Raw genomic sequence first — 15,972 nt, 5'->3', positions numbered from 1 at the left:
CTAGTGCATGTCAACATCTGAAATGTAGGCATGTGTGTTGCTGGGTGCATAAGGACTTAGCGATTCTTAATAGGAATATGCCCAATTTATGGACTGAAATAAAGCGCCAGAGTTTCGATGTTGTCCTGTTGGTTAGGAAGGCAGACGGGGCGTCTGCGCGCACAAATCAAGTGGTTGGCGTAGAATCTGACCAGACCTGGATATGAATGCTGAATTGTGTCTTCCTTTTACTCTCGGGTCCTTGGTAAAACAAAAGTGAGGGAAGAAAATACGATCTCTGTTGAAATTGTGACAATATGGGTGAAAGCTTATAGAAGAATGTGAGGAAAGCAGTGTATTGTGTCAGAGCATTCAAGAATTTTGGTTGTGGGTATCTTTATCCTAGATTCAGAGAATTTTGTGTTCGACACAATATTTAAAGACTTTATTGTTAATGATATAATCAAAAACAATACTGCCCTCCACAGTATTGCTAAAAGTCGTGAAACCACCCAGTACCAACATTTTTTATATATTATTATATTTAACTTCTAGGAATAGAAACGTGTCTGCATTTTTTTTTAATAAAAATCATTTAAAGTGGATTTGAACTGTTCTATCTATACCTTTTTATTTTGAAATAATGTTAGGCTTCCATATCTATACACTTTTAGTAATCCTTCTCATTTTCCAACCGTGTGGGAAATAGTGCAGTCTGTCACTAAAATGAATTGCCGCGGAAACGTCTCCATTGATTTGGCAACCATGAGACACGTCTCAGTGTCTCATACTCAATAACAATTGGATCAACAGATCAGGAATATAATACCATGTAATTTAAGGAATGCCATAAAGATCTAATGTGCTTTCTATTATTGATTATTGCATTCACTTTAAAAAATTATAGTAAAATTTAAAATGTTCATCTTCATAAATTTTAACAGTAATTCATAAGATGAAGTTTCAATTTAGGTTTCAACATAGCTGACAAATTCCTTTAAAGTGATTAATTTTCATGTATATTTTGCTAAAATTGTAGTAGTAATTTTTTATTATATTTTCTATTTTAAAAGGAAGTATGAATTTGAAAGTTTAGATTTTGTCAGCTTATTAAAGTACTTAAAATTAAGGAGGATATAGTTAGCATTTACACTAAAGTCCTTTAAAAAAAAAGTCTTGATTCAAGTTGTTACATGGATATCTATCTTGTGATTGGCTGTGCCATCTTGGCCTTCTACTTTATAGCTTAGAGGACTTTTTTCTTTAATGTTTCTTCAGTTTTACTTTTGAAACTGAGCTGGAAAGGAATCTTTGAAAGTCCAAAGTTTAGGAAAAAAGATCTATCTTGAAAACTAGAGTTTATATGTGATATAGCAACTCTTAATCTGCCGTCCTGTCCCCACTTTGGTTTGTTTGTTCATGTCGTTCTCTTGCTCTGGGCCCTCCTTCCCTTACGCAGATTCCTTGGGTCAGCAAGAACTAATTGAGCCTAGAAGTTTCAGTTGGCATGTCAGTTTTGTCATATAAGACTGCTATGCTTTCTTGGAATTTTGGTAATTCTCAGATTGATTCTGGAATATTTTAGAATAAAAATAACTGTATACCTGTTTTAGATTTGATTTTTAATTCTCTGGTTGAGGTTCTTGAATTCTGGCTTTTTTAGAAATGTATTTTGCTAGGTATACTATTGAGGTTAGATATTTTTAGGTTTTTGAATTAGATATGTGTATATGTTACTTTTGTTGAGGCTTTAAGATAAAACACCTTTCTAAAGAGGGAGTAAGACAAAAAACATAGGGTGAGATTGGTGACTCTCCTGTGTGTCTTATACTTTTGTAATTTTAAGTTTTTAAAATATTTTGATTGAGATTTCTTTAAGTGTAGTAAGTCTAGCATATGTTTCTAGTCATTGTCTATTAAAAAGAGTCTTAATGTGGGGACTAACCAACTTCATCTTGACACCATGGATAATATGTTAATATCTTTTAAAAATACAACTTTAGAGACATGAATTGGCCCAAAATATATGTCTGTAAGTAATTTGCAGGGGTGGGTTGGATTGCACAAATCAGCCATTCAGAGTAAGCTATCAGTTACAGAAAAACAAAAAACTCCTGTGTATTAATTAAATTCTACATTTCAGGTAAAATAGAAGCAGAAGGTATATTTATCAATTGTTTTTATGGCAGTAAATAGTGTACGTAAGGTGGCATATTAAACTAGTAGCATGTTTAAAATATATAAATCTCACACTTTCCTATTCTCCACACTGTATCGACATGATGTTTTTAGTGTAATGGGCCGGTAATGTGTCCTCTGGGATCTTTAGACTCTTAAGGTCCCTCTGGACTAAATTATGGGAGAGGGCCAGAGTTTATAAAATGCCTGATGGTTTGAGGCACAGGTCTTGTCAGTTACTAGCGTTGTGACCTTAAGCAGGTCTCTACTTTATTTGCTCTTGGTTTTCTAAATGTAAAATTGGAAGTGGTCCAAGGTCCACTTGCAATTCTAATATTCTCTTAGTAGAAAATCTTCAATGATGGTATAGTATCAAAACCTGGTAAAAACAATCTTAAATGGAGAAAGGTAGCTTTATTATTATTTTTTTAAGTTTCTTTAGAATATCACACGTCCTTGTTCTTCATATGTAAATGCATTTCTAAAATGAATTATCAGGACCCATAATGGGTGGATAATTTGTCTCATTACAAGGATGACAGAATGTTAACTATTTAAAAAGACAGTGTAGAATTATTACTGTTCACTGGTCCAACTAGGGCAGCTTAAAAATATTTTCTAATTATATTTGGAAAGATCGCTCTTAATTAAGCATGAAAATAAGAAAGTTATGTCTTGGGGGCACTTGGGTGGGTCAGTGGGTTAAGTGTCTTGACTCTGGATTGCAGGCAGCTCAGGTCATGATCTTGGGGTTGTGAGATCCAGTGCATCAGGTGCGGGGCTGTGGGTATGGAGCCTACTTAGGATTCTCTCTCTCTCCCTCTGCCCTCCCGTACCTGTTTCCTTCTCTTAAAAAAAGTTACGCCTTGGAAAAGGAAGTTAAGTTAGGACATTTCATAGATGGGACACAAGCGGGTAAAAGATCAGAGGGAAGGTTAGGAAGAGCGTTTTGGTTGAATCTAATAGGATGAAATTCAGTATGACTTTAAAATCCAGTTACTTCAACATAGGCTAGGGAAGATTTGGGTATTTTGTTGACAGTATGCTTGATTTGAACCATCAATGCCATGCAGCTATGTAGATATGTAGATATGTAGATATATAGATATGTAGAACATTGATATCTCTCTCTGTAATTTTGGCCACCATGCTTTTAAGGGACAAAAAGGATAGTGAGGGAACATGAAACTGTATCATATAAAGTACAATTAATGTTTAAGAGACAGGAGTTAAGGCTGCAAGGTTTTTTGTAACTGAAACTTTTCACGGCCTTAAATAGGCTGATGTTCATTGTGATAGTCTTAAGGGAGAGGTCTAGTGATTCTCAGATGTATTTGGGTATTTTTGAGGTCTCTTAATAGCTCCTGGAATAATATGTTAAGGGACATCATTTTAGGACAAGTTGGGTTTAAGGAACTGGTAATGTTTGGCTTGAAGGAGAGGAGAATCATTTTGCAAATGCAATTCTATGAAAGAGGTGTATGTTCACTTTGGCCAGAAGGATAATAGGAGGATCTCTATGTGCAAGTTACAAGGGAAGAAATTATAATCCAGTATAAGAAGGAATTTTCTTTAAAGAGTTAACCAAAGTCATAGAATAGTGATTTTCTTGTAAGAATTCAAGAATAAAATAGGTGACTGCTTTGTACACCAGTATTGTAAAGGAGATGCAAACATCAGGTGGTATTGAATAAGATGATTTTTAAGGTCTCTAATAAATCTGAAATTATTTTGTTAGAGTTCTTCCAAAAGTTTTTTTAATTGACTTTTTTTCCTTCTAAGTTAATACATTTTTTGTCTTTGTTTTTGTTTTGTTTTTTTAAAATCATGCTGTAGTTTTTCAAAGGAGGCATGAGTAATTTAATAATTTTTATAATTATGTTAAAAAAACTATTGATGTGGAAAAACATCTGGATTCAGGTCCTGGTTTTGTAATTTATATGATTTCAGGCAAATCACATCACTTTTTGGAGATCTCAGATTATTAAATATCTAAAATGAAGGTAATCTAAAGTGGGCTGTTAGGAGCCCAATATCTAGGCAGACAGGTCTCTGATTGGAATATCTCTACTCCACCAATTTGCTAGCACTGTAACTTTATCTTAGTCTCAGTTTATTTTTGAAATGGAATAAGATAATATGTACCTCACAGGGGTATTTTAAGTACTAAATAAATGAAATCATGTATATACAGTGACTGTCATTTTGCAAGGTATACAAGGTGCTAAACGAAAGAATGCAGAAATAAGCATAAAATGGAATTTCACAGAGTTGCAAAGTAAAGGTAAAAACCGTAATTTGTCAAAGATCTCTTTACTAAGCCCAGAACTCAGGTCTTCTCTCACCCAAGTCCATTATTTCTAGTTAAATCACGGTGTTCCTCTTTTTCTGCCTCATTTCCCGAAGAATAATCGCATAGCAGGGAGTGTACGTGGTGGTAGAGATTTGGAAATAAAAGACTGGACCCTTCTTAATATCTGGCAGAATTTAGGGGAGAAGGAGGTGGGGGATTGACAGAGCAGCCCTCTGAGATGGTCTGTGACAGTAGCACACACAGAGGAATTCCCAGTTTAGCAGAGACGGGAGGGTCAGGGGGTGGCTTCCCTGGAGGATGTTAGGAGTGGGAAAGGCAAAGAGAGTGAGAAAGGACTGGGAACAAGCTACACAAAGGATGGTATGTGGGAACTTGGCACATTTGACAAATTGCAAATAGGTAAGTACTGTTGTTGCCATATAGTAAGAAATGAAGTTGGAGAGGCAGGCTGGGCCAGATTATGAAGGGACCTTTAGGACTTTTTCTTTTCTTTTCTTTCATTTTATTTTATTTTATTTTATTTTATTTTATTTTATTTTATTTTATTTTATTTTATTTTATTTTATTTTATTTTATTATTTTATTATTTATTTATTTTTAAATATTTATTTATTTCAGTCTGTGTGAGAGAGAGCACAGTGGGGAGGAGCAGAGGGGGAGGGAGAGAGAGACCCAAGCAGACTCCTCACTGTGGGCAGAGTCTGACGGGGCACTTGATCTCAAGACCCTGAGATCAGACCTGAGCTGAAACCAAAAGTCAGATGCTTAATCCACTGTGCCACTCAGGTGCCCCTATGGCTTTTTAAGGAGTTTAGACTTTATATTTAAGGAACAGTGGGAAACCCTTGAAATGGCTTCTTGATTTTAATACAAGTAGAAGATATTCTTGACAGTCACAGAAAAGTGAGAAGGTACTTTGATTCCTCATTCCTACTTACCAGTGATAATGATTGTTAAAGTTTCTTATAAAAATTTTCTAAAATTTTTGTATGCTTATATAGACATGTGAATGTATATATGAATATATTTAAACAAAACATTCAGTTGGTAAACCAGTAAACGTACTGCTCTCCAATGTGCTTTTTCTCATCTATTTCTTGAGTATTTTTCCGAATCAGCTCATGCAAATCTGACATTCTCTAACAGTTGCGTAATACTTCATCATGTAGTTATACCGTAATTTTTGAATAAGTACTCTATTTGTAGACAAGTAGATATTTTCTAGATTTTCTTCTTCTTCTTCTTCTTCTTCTTCTTTTTTTTTTTTTTTAAGATTTTATTTATTGAGAGAGAGCAAGAGTGAGAAAGAGAAAGAGCATGCAGAAGGAGAGGGAGAAGCAGATGGTGAGCAAAGAGCCGGACGGGATGGATCCTAGGACAGGACCTGAGCAGAAGGCAGACATTTAAGGAACTGAGCCACCCAGGTGTCCCCCCCACCTGGATTTTTGCTTTTACATACATTGTTTCAGTCCACATTCTTGTGCATTTATTTTTGGGTACTTGTGCAACTCTATCTAGCTTAGTTTTTTAGTAATTGAATTGCTAAATAAGTTTATAAACATTTTAGATTTTGATAAATATTGCCAGATTTCCCTCTAAAAAGATAATTCCAGTTTAATACGTCCCTGTTAACAGTATATGATGTCCTAGTAAGGATTTTTCTGAATTTTCTGCTAGACTCTTCATCCAACAAATAATTGAGTACCTACCATGTACCAAACACTGTAGTGGATAATAGGGAAAGTATTCAAGGAAGATGGGATCTCTCTCCTTAAGCAGCCCAGAATTAAAACCATAGAAAATCTGTCGGTATTTTATTTGGTCTGTTGTATAATATTTGTTACTATTTTTACATATGAATTAATTTTTAGTTTTTTTGTTTGGTTTATTTCAGTTTTCTTGACTACCCACTACTCTACTTTCAAGGAATAGAGATATTGCTCTCGAAAATGCAGGCTTAACACATAGAAGTCACCTAATTGGATGATGATATACTATATCCTGGATTATAAATTCTTTTAAGCCATCATCTGTGCTTTAAGTCCATACCAAATTTTCTAAGGAATGGTCAAAACCACATGGTCCAGCAGTGTACTCTTTGCTTGAATCTCTATAGCATGTTTAGCCAATGTTTGAATACTTCTACTTGACAAGAAGTTACCTTCTGTGGCAGTCCTTTCTGAGTACGGTTCTGAGTAGAAAGGTATATAAAGGCATACTCTATCCCTTGCACAAAATGTGCATGACTGTAGTTCTACTCCTCAGGGTGATCAGTATGACTGAAGTCCAGAAAGTGACTCAGCCATAGAAAACAGTTAATGAATGTATAGAGAATTGAACTGAATTGTGAAAATTTGACTCATTATTAAGTTTTGAATTGGAATTTAGAACTAATGTATACATACCCAGGACTAAATTTGAACATGATTTTCTACTGTATTACTCTCTAGTCATGCCATCTTAATGCCTTTGAGTATCTGCACATGTAAATGAGATGATGTTTATGTAGCTTTACAATATTGTACTTAATTTTTGTATTAAAATATACAGTATTATGTTAGTTTTACGCGTACAATATAGTGATTCAACAATTCTCTACGTTTTCAATGCTTATCTAACTAGGTATACTCTTAATTTCCTTTCATCTGTTTAACCTACCACCCTACCCACCTCCCTTCTGGCAGCCACCATTTTGTTCTCTGTATTTAAGACTGTTTTGAGGTCTCTGTTTTGTCTCTTGTTTTTTGTCCATTTGGTTTTGTTTCTTAAATTCTACATGTGAGTGAAATCATATGGTGTTTGTCTTTCTCTGATTGACTTATTTTGCTTAGCATAATGCCCTTATAGGTTCATCCATGTTGTCACAAATGGCACAGTTTCTTTTTTATGGCTGACTAGTATTCCACTGTTTGGATTATGTCACATCTTTATCCATCTGTTTATCAGTGGATACTTAAGGTTACTTCCATAGCTTGTTATTGTAAATAATGCTGCAATGAACATAGGAGCACATATATCTTCTTAAATTAGCATTCTCCTATTCTTTGGGTAAATACCCAGTAGTGGAATTACTGGATCATCTGGTAATTCTATTTTTAATTTTTTGAGAAACCTCCATACTGTTTTTCATGGCAGCTGCACCAATTTGCATTCCTACCAGTTTTGCAGGTTTAGTAGGGAAATGTGGTTCTTTGGTTCTCAGATTTTAAAAATTGAGATTTCACATAAGAATCAGATTTACAGCTTTCTTCCTGAAAAGTTGGAAAATTTGGCATAACTGTGTAAACTGGATTTGATCATGCTAATAGTTTGCTAGAATTGAGTAGTCACTGCCCTTTCAAGATGGTGCTTAGCACTTCTTAGAGTCTTGTCCTTGGCCTTTCTGCTCATTTAACATTTCTTCCCAGGGCCTTGTAGGCATTTGAGTTAGTCATTTAGTGGATACAAAAACTTATGTCCAAAACTGAACTTTGATTTTACCCCTAAAATCTCTTCTTTCTCATCATTTGGCTTCTCATTGCTTGGACCAGTACTTTGGTCTTATCCTTGACTTCTCTATTCATTTCATGATCCGTATCTAGTCTATTGGTGAATTCTGTTGGATATATTTTCAAAATATATCTCATATCAGAAACTACTTCTTTTTATCTTTTTCCTTTCACCAGCCTCTCTCTCATCCATGCTACCATCTCTCTTTTAGTCCTAGTTTACTCATTGGTCTCCCTGCTTCCTCCTTTGTTCTTTTTGTTGTTGTTGTTGTTGAAGATTTGATTTTTAAGTAAACTCTACACCTCATATGGGGCTTGAACACACTTGAACCTTGAGATCAAGAGTCAAATGCTCTACTTGCTGAGCCAGTCAGGCACCCCACTTCTTTTTGACTTTAAAAAGACAAGATCATATTCTGTGTTTAGGAATCTATGGTGGCTCCTCATTTAACTCAGAATAAAAGCTAGGGGCACCTGGGTGGCTCAGTGGTTGAGCATTTGCCTTTGGCTCAGGTTGTGACCGCGGGGTTCTGGGATCAAGTTCTGCATCAGGATCCCTGCAGGGAACCTGCTTCTCCCTTTGCCTATGTCTCTGCCCCTCTCTCTCATGAATAAATAAGTAAATAAATTAAAAAAAAAAAAAAGCTAAAGTCCTTCATTACCTGACTTACGGTCTGTGTCTGTGACTTAAGGTCTGTGTCATGTGGCAGCTTGTTACCTCTCTGATCTCATTTCCTACTATTCCTTTTTTTTTTTTTTTTTTTTTTTTTTTAGATTTTATTTATTTATTCATGAGAGACACAGGCAGAGGGAGAAGCAGGCTCCACGCAGGGAGCCCTACGCGGGACTGGATCCCAGGTCTCCAGGATCACATCCTGGGCTGAAGAGGGTGCTAAACTGCTGAGTCATCGGGGCTGGCCATCTCCTACTATTCTTATTCCGAAATACCCATCCCCCACCCCCGCTGGCTTTACCATACCAGTCACCTTGCTGTGCCTTTTGTGTGTCGTGCACACTTCTACCTTATACCTTTGTCTTCATTTTTCTATTTGTGCGGAAGGCTCTTCCCAAATAACTAGATGGATACATTTCTTAATTCTTTGCTCAAATGTTTTCTCATTGAGGTCAGTACTAGTTATCCTATTTAAAATTGTACCCTGTCTTCTGTTGATCCCTTCTATATACCCTATACTCCCTCCCACACACAATTACCTCCTCCCCCCCTCCGAGCCTGACGTGGGACTTGATCCCGGGCCTCCAGGATCACACCCTGGGCTGAAGGCAGCGCTAAACTGCTGGGCCACCAGGGCTGCCCACACAATTACCTTTTAACATGTATTACTTCCTTACTACTTTTATTATCATTTGTTTTCTGCCACTGGCGAACAAGCTATTCCAGGGAGGAATTTTGGTCTTTTACTGATGTAGCCCAGACATAAGGAATAGTACTCACATACAGTTGGTGCTCAACAAACATTTGTTGAATAAGTGAATGAATCTGAATTTGCAATCCCTGGTATGCAGTTTGTGCTTTTCTTATTTTACTAATTTATTGGACAAAATTTTATTAGAAGTTAGTTTTATTTATTGTGTATTAATTAGATAGTAAATATATTTGCAGTGTTTATATGCAAAATACTGTTTTTTAAGTCCTTTATGCTTAATCCTGGCAGCAACCCTGTGAGGTAGAAACTTATTATCCATTTCTTAGGGACAAGTAAACTGAAGCCAAACTTGCCCAAAGTCAGAGCTATTAAGGAGGAGAACAGGATTTGCATATAAGCAATTATTTGGATACTTGAATTGGCTCTTAATTGTGACACCGTGCTGCTCTTCTTTATTTTAAATTAGCCTTAAATGTGTGTGTTGCAGATCACTTTTCCCTGTTTATAATTTTCAGTCTTGATTTTGTTTTTCTGCCTTCCAAAATAATAGTTAATATTTATTTAGTGAAAATAATATAGCAATATTTTCCTTTGAAGCTTTTTTATTTTTTTAGAATGGCCTGCTTGATTTTAAGATTAAAATGTAAATGTGCTAATTTTTTCTCTTTAGTTTCGATTTGTAGTCAAAGCTTAAGATGATATACTTATTTTATTTTATTTTATTTTTTTTAAGATTTTATTTATTTATTCATTAGAGACAGAGAGAGAGAGAGAGAGAGGCAGAGATACAGGCAGAGGGAGAAGCAAGCTCCGTGCAGGGAGCCTGATGTGGGACTGGATCCCAGGTCTCCAGGATCAAGCCCTGAGCTGAAGGTGGTGGTAAACCACTGAGCTACCCGGGCTGCCTGATATACATATTTTATATCACCTTGAAAGCATCATGGAGATTTTGTTCAAAGGGCACAAGACTAAAATCTGGAAACTAGTACTAATTCTGGTAATATTTGAGAACAGGATATGAAGAATGATTTCACGATATATTCAGTGGTAAAATATGCAGATCTTTGTGAATGATTAGCTGTGAATCAAAGGAATACTCTGGGTTAACTCATGAGTTTCTGGTTGTGAAAGTTTGGAGGGGAGGGAGTATGTTTGTTGTGCCCTTGTTGAATGCATGAATTGATGAAGATGTAAAACAGGAAACATAAACAGGTTTGGAAGATAAAATGATATTCCAGTTTTGGGTATGTTGAATTCAGTATGCCTATAGAATATCTTAATTCTCTCTCTCTCTCTTTTTTTTTTTTTTTTTTTTTTTGAGAGAGCACTAGCGGGGGTGGAGGGATGGGCAGAGGGATTGGGAGAGAATCCCAAGCAGACTCCTTGCTGAATGCAGAGCCCAATGCAGGGTTAGATCTCAGGACCCTGAGGTCATGACCTGAGCTGAAATCAAGAATCAGACCCTTAACCGACTGAGCCACCAGGTTTGCATAGCTAGAAAGTGGCAGAGCTAAGTCAAACTGAGGTGCTCTGGCTGAATATTTCATACTTCTTAAAATGGTGTGCTACAGTGACTTGGTTTCCATTTAGGAAAGTTCTATTGAAAGCCAAAATGGCTTTCCCAGTACATTTCCCATACTGTGGATTTTAATTTTTGTATTTGTTCATGATAAAACCAAATAAGGGAGATATAAAATTAAGAAATGGAATAAATCACAGTATTAATCTGTAGGATCAATGTGATTTTTCTGATGACTTATGGATATGGTAATTAAGTTCATTTAAAAAAATTAAAAACATTTTTATATACAGTGGTCAACACAGATGTCACGTTCTCCCTAGCTCCTGCTTACCCATTGATGTAATTTTTAAAAATATTTATTTTTGAGAGAATGAGAGAGCTTGAACAGGAGGGGCAGAGGGAGAGGGAGAGAGAATCTCAAGCAGACTTTGTTCTGAGCATGGAGCCTGACACGGACTTAATCTCACAACCCTGAGGTTATGACCAGAGCTGAAATCAAGAGTCAGATGCTTAACCTACTGAGCCACCCATGAACCCCTTAGGTAATTTTCTTAAGCTGCTGCTGGTTGAAAATCACAGTAGTTCCTGTTTCTGCTCAGAGAAAGTCATTGTGATCCCTGCTTTCTCTAGTAGCTGCTTTTAGGAACAGGGGCTGGTTTGAAGTTCTCTACTTACTCCAACTCCGAGCATCTGTTCAGTTTCTGATAACTAGTGGAGCTCTTAAAGATTGTTGACAACGTGAGCTATACTGGCATTAGGCTACATTTATCCGAAAAATGTAAGGCGCAGTAAAATCCAATTGGCCTATATGATAAAAAGCATACATGAATAAATAAATAAAATCTTTAAAAACAACAAAAATGTAAATTTTGGCTGTATCGATCAGCAGTGGTCATATTCATTAATGGCTGTATATTTATTTTGTTACTTCTTTTGCTTTTTTTCTTTGCTAATTCCTTTTCACTTATTTGTTTTTTCTTTTTTCTTTTTTTTTTTTTTTGTTCTTTTCTCTTTTTTACTTTTGCCTCCCTTTCTTGTAGCTTAGACTTTCTAAAGGTACTGCTTGATTGATCAGTGACATTAAATGAAATTTCTAGCTTCCATTTGTGGAGCAGGACTTTGTGGGCAGGACTGTAGTGATCACCAAATGTAGCATCCACAAATTTTTTTGGTTCCTTGCAACCCAAAGAAATCCTTCACAGAGCTCTGTGGCTTCATGTCATAAACATTATTTTTGAATTTTGTTTTAGGAACTGCAACCATGAATGAAGAAAACATAGATGGAACAAATGGATGCAGTAAAGTCAGAACCGGTACTCAGAATGAAGCAGCATTACTTGCTTTGATGGAAAAGACTGGTTACAACATGGTTCAAGAGAATGGGCAAAGAAAATTTGGTGGTCCTCCTCCAGGTATGGATTTATGTTCAAAAAGGTTGAATCTTTAATGTACATTAGGTATACATATCCATAAGTATGCCGAACAATAGTTCTTTCCTTATAACTGCTTTAAGACCTTAGCAATCGTTTTTACTGTTGTGAGACCTTAGCAATCATTTTTACTGTTGTGAGGGAAAAGAGGTAGATAGTGTATGTTATGCATGTTTGATTCTTTTATTTTTTTTCATCTCTGCTCTTGATTTAAGAAATAGTTGAGAAGGAAGTTGGGTTTGCGGGGTTTTTTTCCCCAAATTTTTACTAAATTCTAGTTGGTTAACATAAGTGTAATATTGGTTTCAGGATTAGAATTCAGCGATTCATCACTTACATATAATACCCAGTGCTCAATGCAGCAAGGGCCCTCCTTAATACCTATCACCAGGTAATGACCCCTGTACTCCCCGGCTCTAGCAACCCTCAGTTTGTTCTCTGTAGTTAAGAGTTTCTTATGGTTTGCTTCCCTCTCTTTTTTTTCCCTTCCTCTATATTCCTCTGTTTTGTTTCTTAAATTCCACATATGAATGAAATCATACGGTATTTGTCTTTTTCTGACTGATTTATTTCACTTAGCATAGTACACCCTCGCTCCATCCATGTTATTGCAAATGGCAAAATTTGATTATTTTTGATGACTGAGTAATATCCCATATTGTGTGTGTGTGTGTGTGTGTGTGTGTGTGTGTGTGTGTATACCACATCTTTATCCATTCATCAATTGATGGACATTTAGGCTTTTTCCATAATTTGGCTCTTGTTGATAAATGCTGCTATAAACATTGGGGTGTATGTGCCCCTTCAAATCAGTATTTTTTGTATCCTGTATCCAGTAGTGCAACTGCTGGGTCATGGGGTAGTTCTATTTTTAACTTTTTAAGGAACTTCCTGTTTTCTAGAGTGGCTGCACCAGTTTACATTCCCATGAACAGTATCAGAGGGTTCCATTTTCTTGGCATCTTTGCCATCATTTGTTTTTTCTTGTGTTGTTAATTTCAGCCATTCTGACAGGTGTGAGATGGAATTGTATTGTAGTTTTGATTTGTATTTCCCTGGTGATAAGTGATGGGGAGCATTTTTTCACATGTCTTCTGGCCATCTGGATGTCTTCTTTGGAAAAATTTCTATTCATATCTTTTGCCCATTTCTTAACTGGATTATTTTTTTGGGTGCCAAATTTGATAAGTTCTTTATAGATTTTGGATACTAAGCCGTTGTTAGATGTTATTTAAATATCTTCTCCCATTCTGTAGGCAGCCTTTTACTTTCATTGATTGTTTCCTTCACTGTGCAGAAGCTTTTTATTTTGATGAAATCTCAATAGTTCATTTTTGCTTTTGTTTTCCTTGCCTCCAGAGATGTGTCTAGTAAGAAGTTGCTATAGTGGGGTGCTTCAGGGAATCAGTTGGTTAGGCATCTAACTTTTGATTTAGCTCAGGTCGTGATCTCAAGGTCATGAGATTGAGTCTCATGTCGGGCTCTCTGTTCAGTGTGGAGTCTGATTGAAGTTCTTTTTCCTTTTCCCTCTGTCCCTCCCCCCACTCAGGCTTGCATGCATATGTGTGCTCTTTCCCTAAATAAATAAGTAAATAAATAAATAAAATCTTTAAAAAAAAGTTCCTATGGCTGAGATCAAAGAGTTTGCTGCCTGTATTCACTTCTAGGATTTTGATGTTTTTCTGTCTCCCGCTTAGGTCTTTCATACATTTTGAATTTATTTTTATGTGCGGTATAAGGAAGTAGTCCAATTTTATTCGGAATGTTGTCGTCTAACATTTTGTTTTCCCAATATCATTTGCTGAAGAGACTTTTTTTCCATTGGATATTCTTTCCTGCTTTGTCAAAAATTAGTTGAACATATAGTTGTGGGTCCATTTTTGGGTTTTCTGTTCCATCGGGCTATGTATCTTTTTGTGCTAGTACCATACTGTCTTGATGACTCCAGCTTTGTAATATAGCTTGAAGTCCAGAATCATGATACTTCCAGCTTTTTTTCCTTTTTCAAGATTGCCTTGGCTAATTGGGGTCTTTTGTGGTTACATACAAATTTTCAGATTTTTTTTTGTTCTAGTTATGTGAAAAATGCTACTAGTATTTTGATAAGGATTGCATTAAATGTATAGATTGCTTCGGGTAGTATAGACATTTTAACAATATTTGTTTTTCCAACCCGTGAGCATGGAATGTTTTTCCATTTCTCTGTGTCCTCTTCATTTTCTTTCATGAGCATTCTATAGTTTTCAGAGTATAGATCTTTTGCCTCTTTGGTTAGGTTTATTCTTAGGTATCTAAGAATATCTGTGATTTTTGGTGCTTTAAATGGAATCAATTCCTTGATTTCTCTTTCTGCTGCTTCATTATTTTTGTATAGAAATGCAACAGATTTCTGTACATTGATTTTATATCTTGCAACTGAATTTGTGTATCAGTTCAAGCAATTTTTGGTAGAGTCTTTCAGGTGTTCTAGTTGGGTTTATAAAGAAGTCAGGATTGAGTTACGGGGGAAAGAATACTTTAACTATTAAAGGAGAGGTTGTTTTGGGGAGGATTTTGAAAGAGCAGTGAGTAGAGGAGTGGTGTTTATACTAGAGGCAAACCAGATGGAAACAGCTATTTAAATATATATGTTTTGCTGTTCTAGTAGCTAGTATAACTTATTTGCTCATAACTCTCCAATTATCTTCCTGTTAGACTTAAAATCTGGCCTGTAGCCACATGGATGGCTGCAATGCCCACCACTTTAATACTACCTCAAGTACTCATTAGCCATACAGGCCTATGCACTTGATGTTGTTTTAACATATTAAACACTTGCTTTTTCTTAATGATACGTTCTGAAGGCTTATTCCCTCATTTTATTCCGGTCTCTGTTTAAACTTCATGTTCTCAGAGAAGGTTTACCTGACTACCAAATATCAACTCTTGTGTGGCTTTTTTTTTTTTTTTCCATAGCACTTACCAATCATGGCCTCTTTTCTCTATTGAATTTAAGCCTATGAAGGAAAGGTCTTCTGTTTTGTTCATTTGTATCCTCAACATCTGGAGTGGTGCACAGCACATAGAAAGCACAGTAAATTTGTGGAATGAATGATCATTGAATAGTGCATATAAATATGTTAACTAGAATTTGTTTATTTTTGACTTTCAGGTTGGGAAGGTCCCCCTCCACCTAGAGGCTGTGAAGTTTTTGTAGGGAAAATACCTCGTGATATGTATGAAGATGAGTTAGTTCCTGTATTTGAAAGAGCTGGAAAGATATATGAATTTCGACTTATGATGGAATTTAGTGGTGAAAATCGAGGGTATGCTTTTGTGATGTACACTACAAAAGAAGAGGCTCAGTTAGCCATCAGAATTCTTAATAATTATGAGATTCGACCAGGGAAGTTTATTGGTGTGTGTGTAAGCTTGGATAATTGCAGATTATTTATTGGAGCTATTCCTAAGGAAAAGAAGAAAGAAGAAATTTTGGATGAAATGAAGAAAGTTACAGAAGGAGTTGTAGATGTCATTGTTTATCCAAGTGCAACTGATAAAACCAAAAATCGTGGTTTTGCATTTGTTGAATATGAATCTCACAGAGCTGCTGCTATGGCTAGGAGAAAACTAATTCCAGGTAAACTTGTACTTCTGAAGTTTATTTTTTCATATTAGCTTTAGTATAAACATGGAA

At 35.8% G+C, this 15,972-nt stretch overlaps 1 protein-coding gene across 2 annotated transcripts in view; it reads left to right on the top strand.

The window, feature by feature from the left end:
• Positions 1-15,972, top strand: part of RBM46 (RNA binding motif protein 46) — a 50,076-nt gene that overhangs the window by 1,133 nt on the left and 32,971 nt on the right. For both annotated transcript variants that reach the window (XM_041737807.1, XM_041737806.1), the window contains exons 2-3: positions 12,117-12,278; positions 15,448-15,915. In XM_041737807.1, the coding sequence (XP_041593741.1) occupies positions 12,128-12,278; positions 15,448-15,915 (619 nt within the window). In that variant the 5' untranslated portion in view covers positions 12,117-12,127. The remainder of the gene's footprint in view (positions 1-12,116; positions 12,279-15,447; positions 15,916-15,972) is intronic.

Source organism: Vulpes lagopus, chromosome 23, assembly GCF_018345385.1.
Source record: "Vulpes lagopus strain Blue_001 chromosome 23, ASM1834538v1, whole genome shotgun sequence".
Taxonomy (NCBI): domain Eukaryota; kingdom Metazoa; phylum Chordata; class Mammalia; order Carnivora; family Canidae; genus Vulpes; species Vulpes lagopus.
The sequence above is the reverse complement of the archived record's forward strand: the minus strand, read 5'-3'. Positions and strand labels throughout refer to the sequence as shown.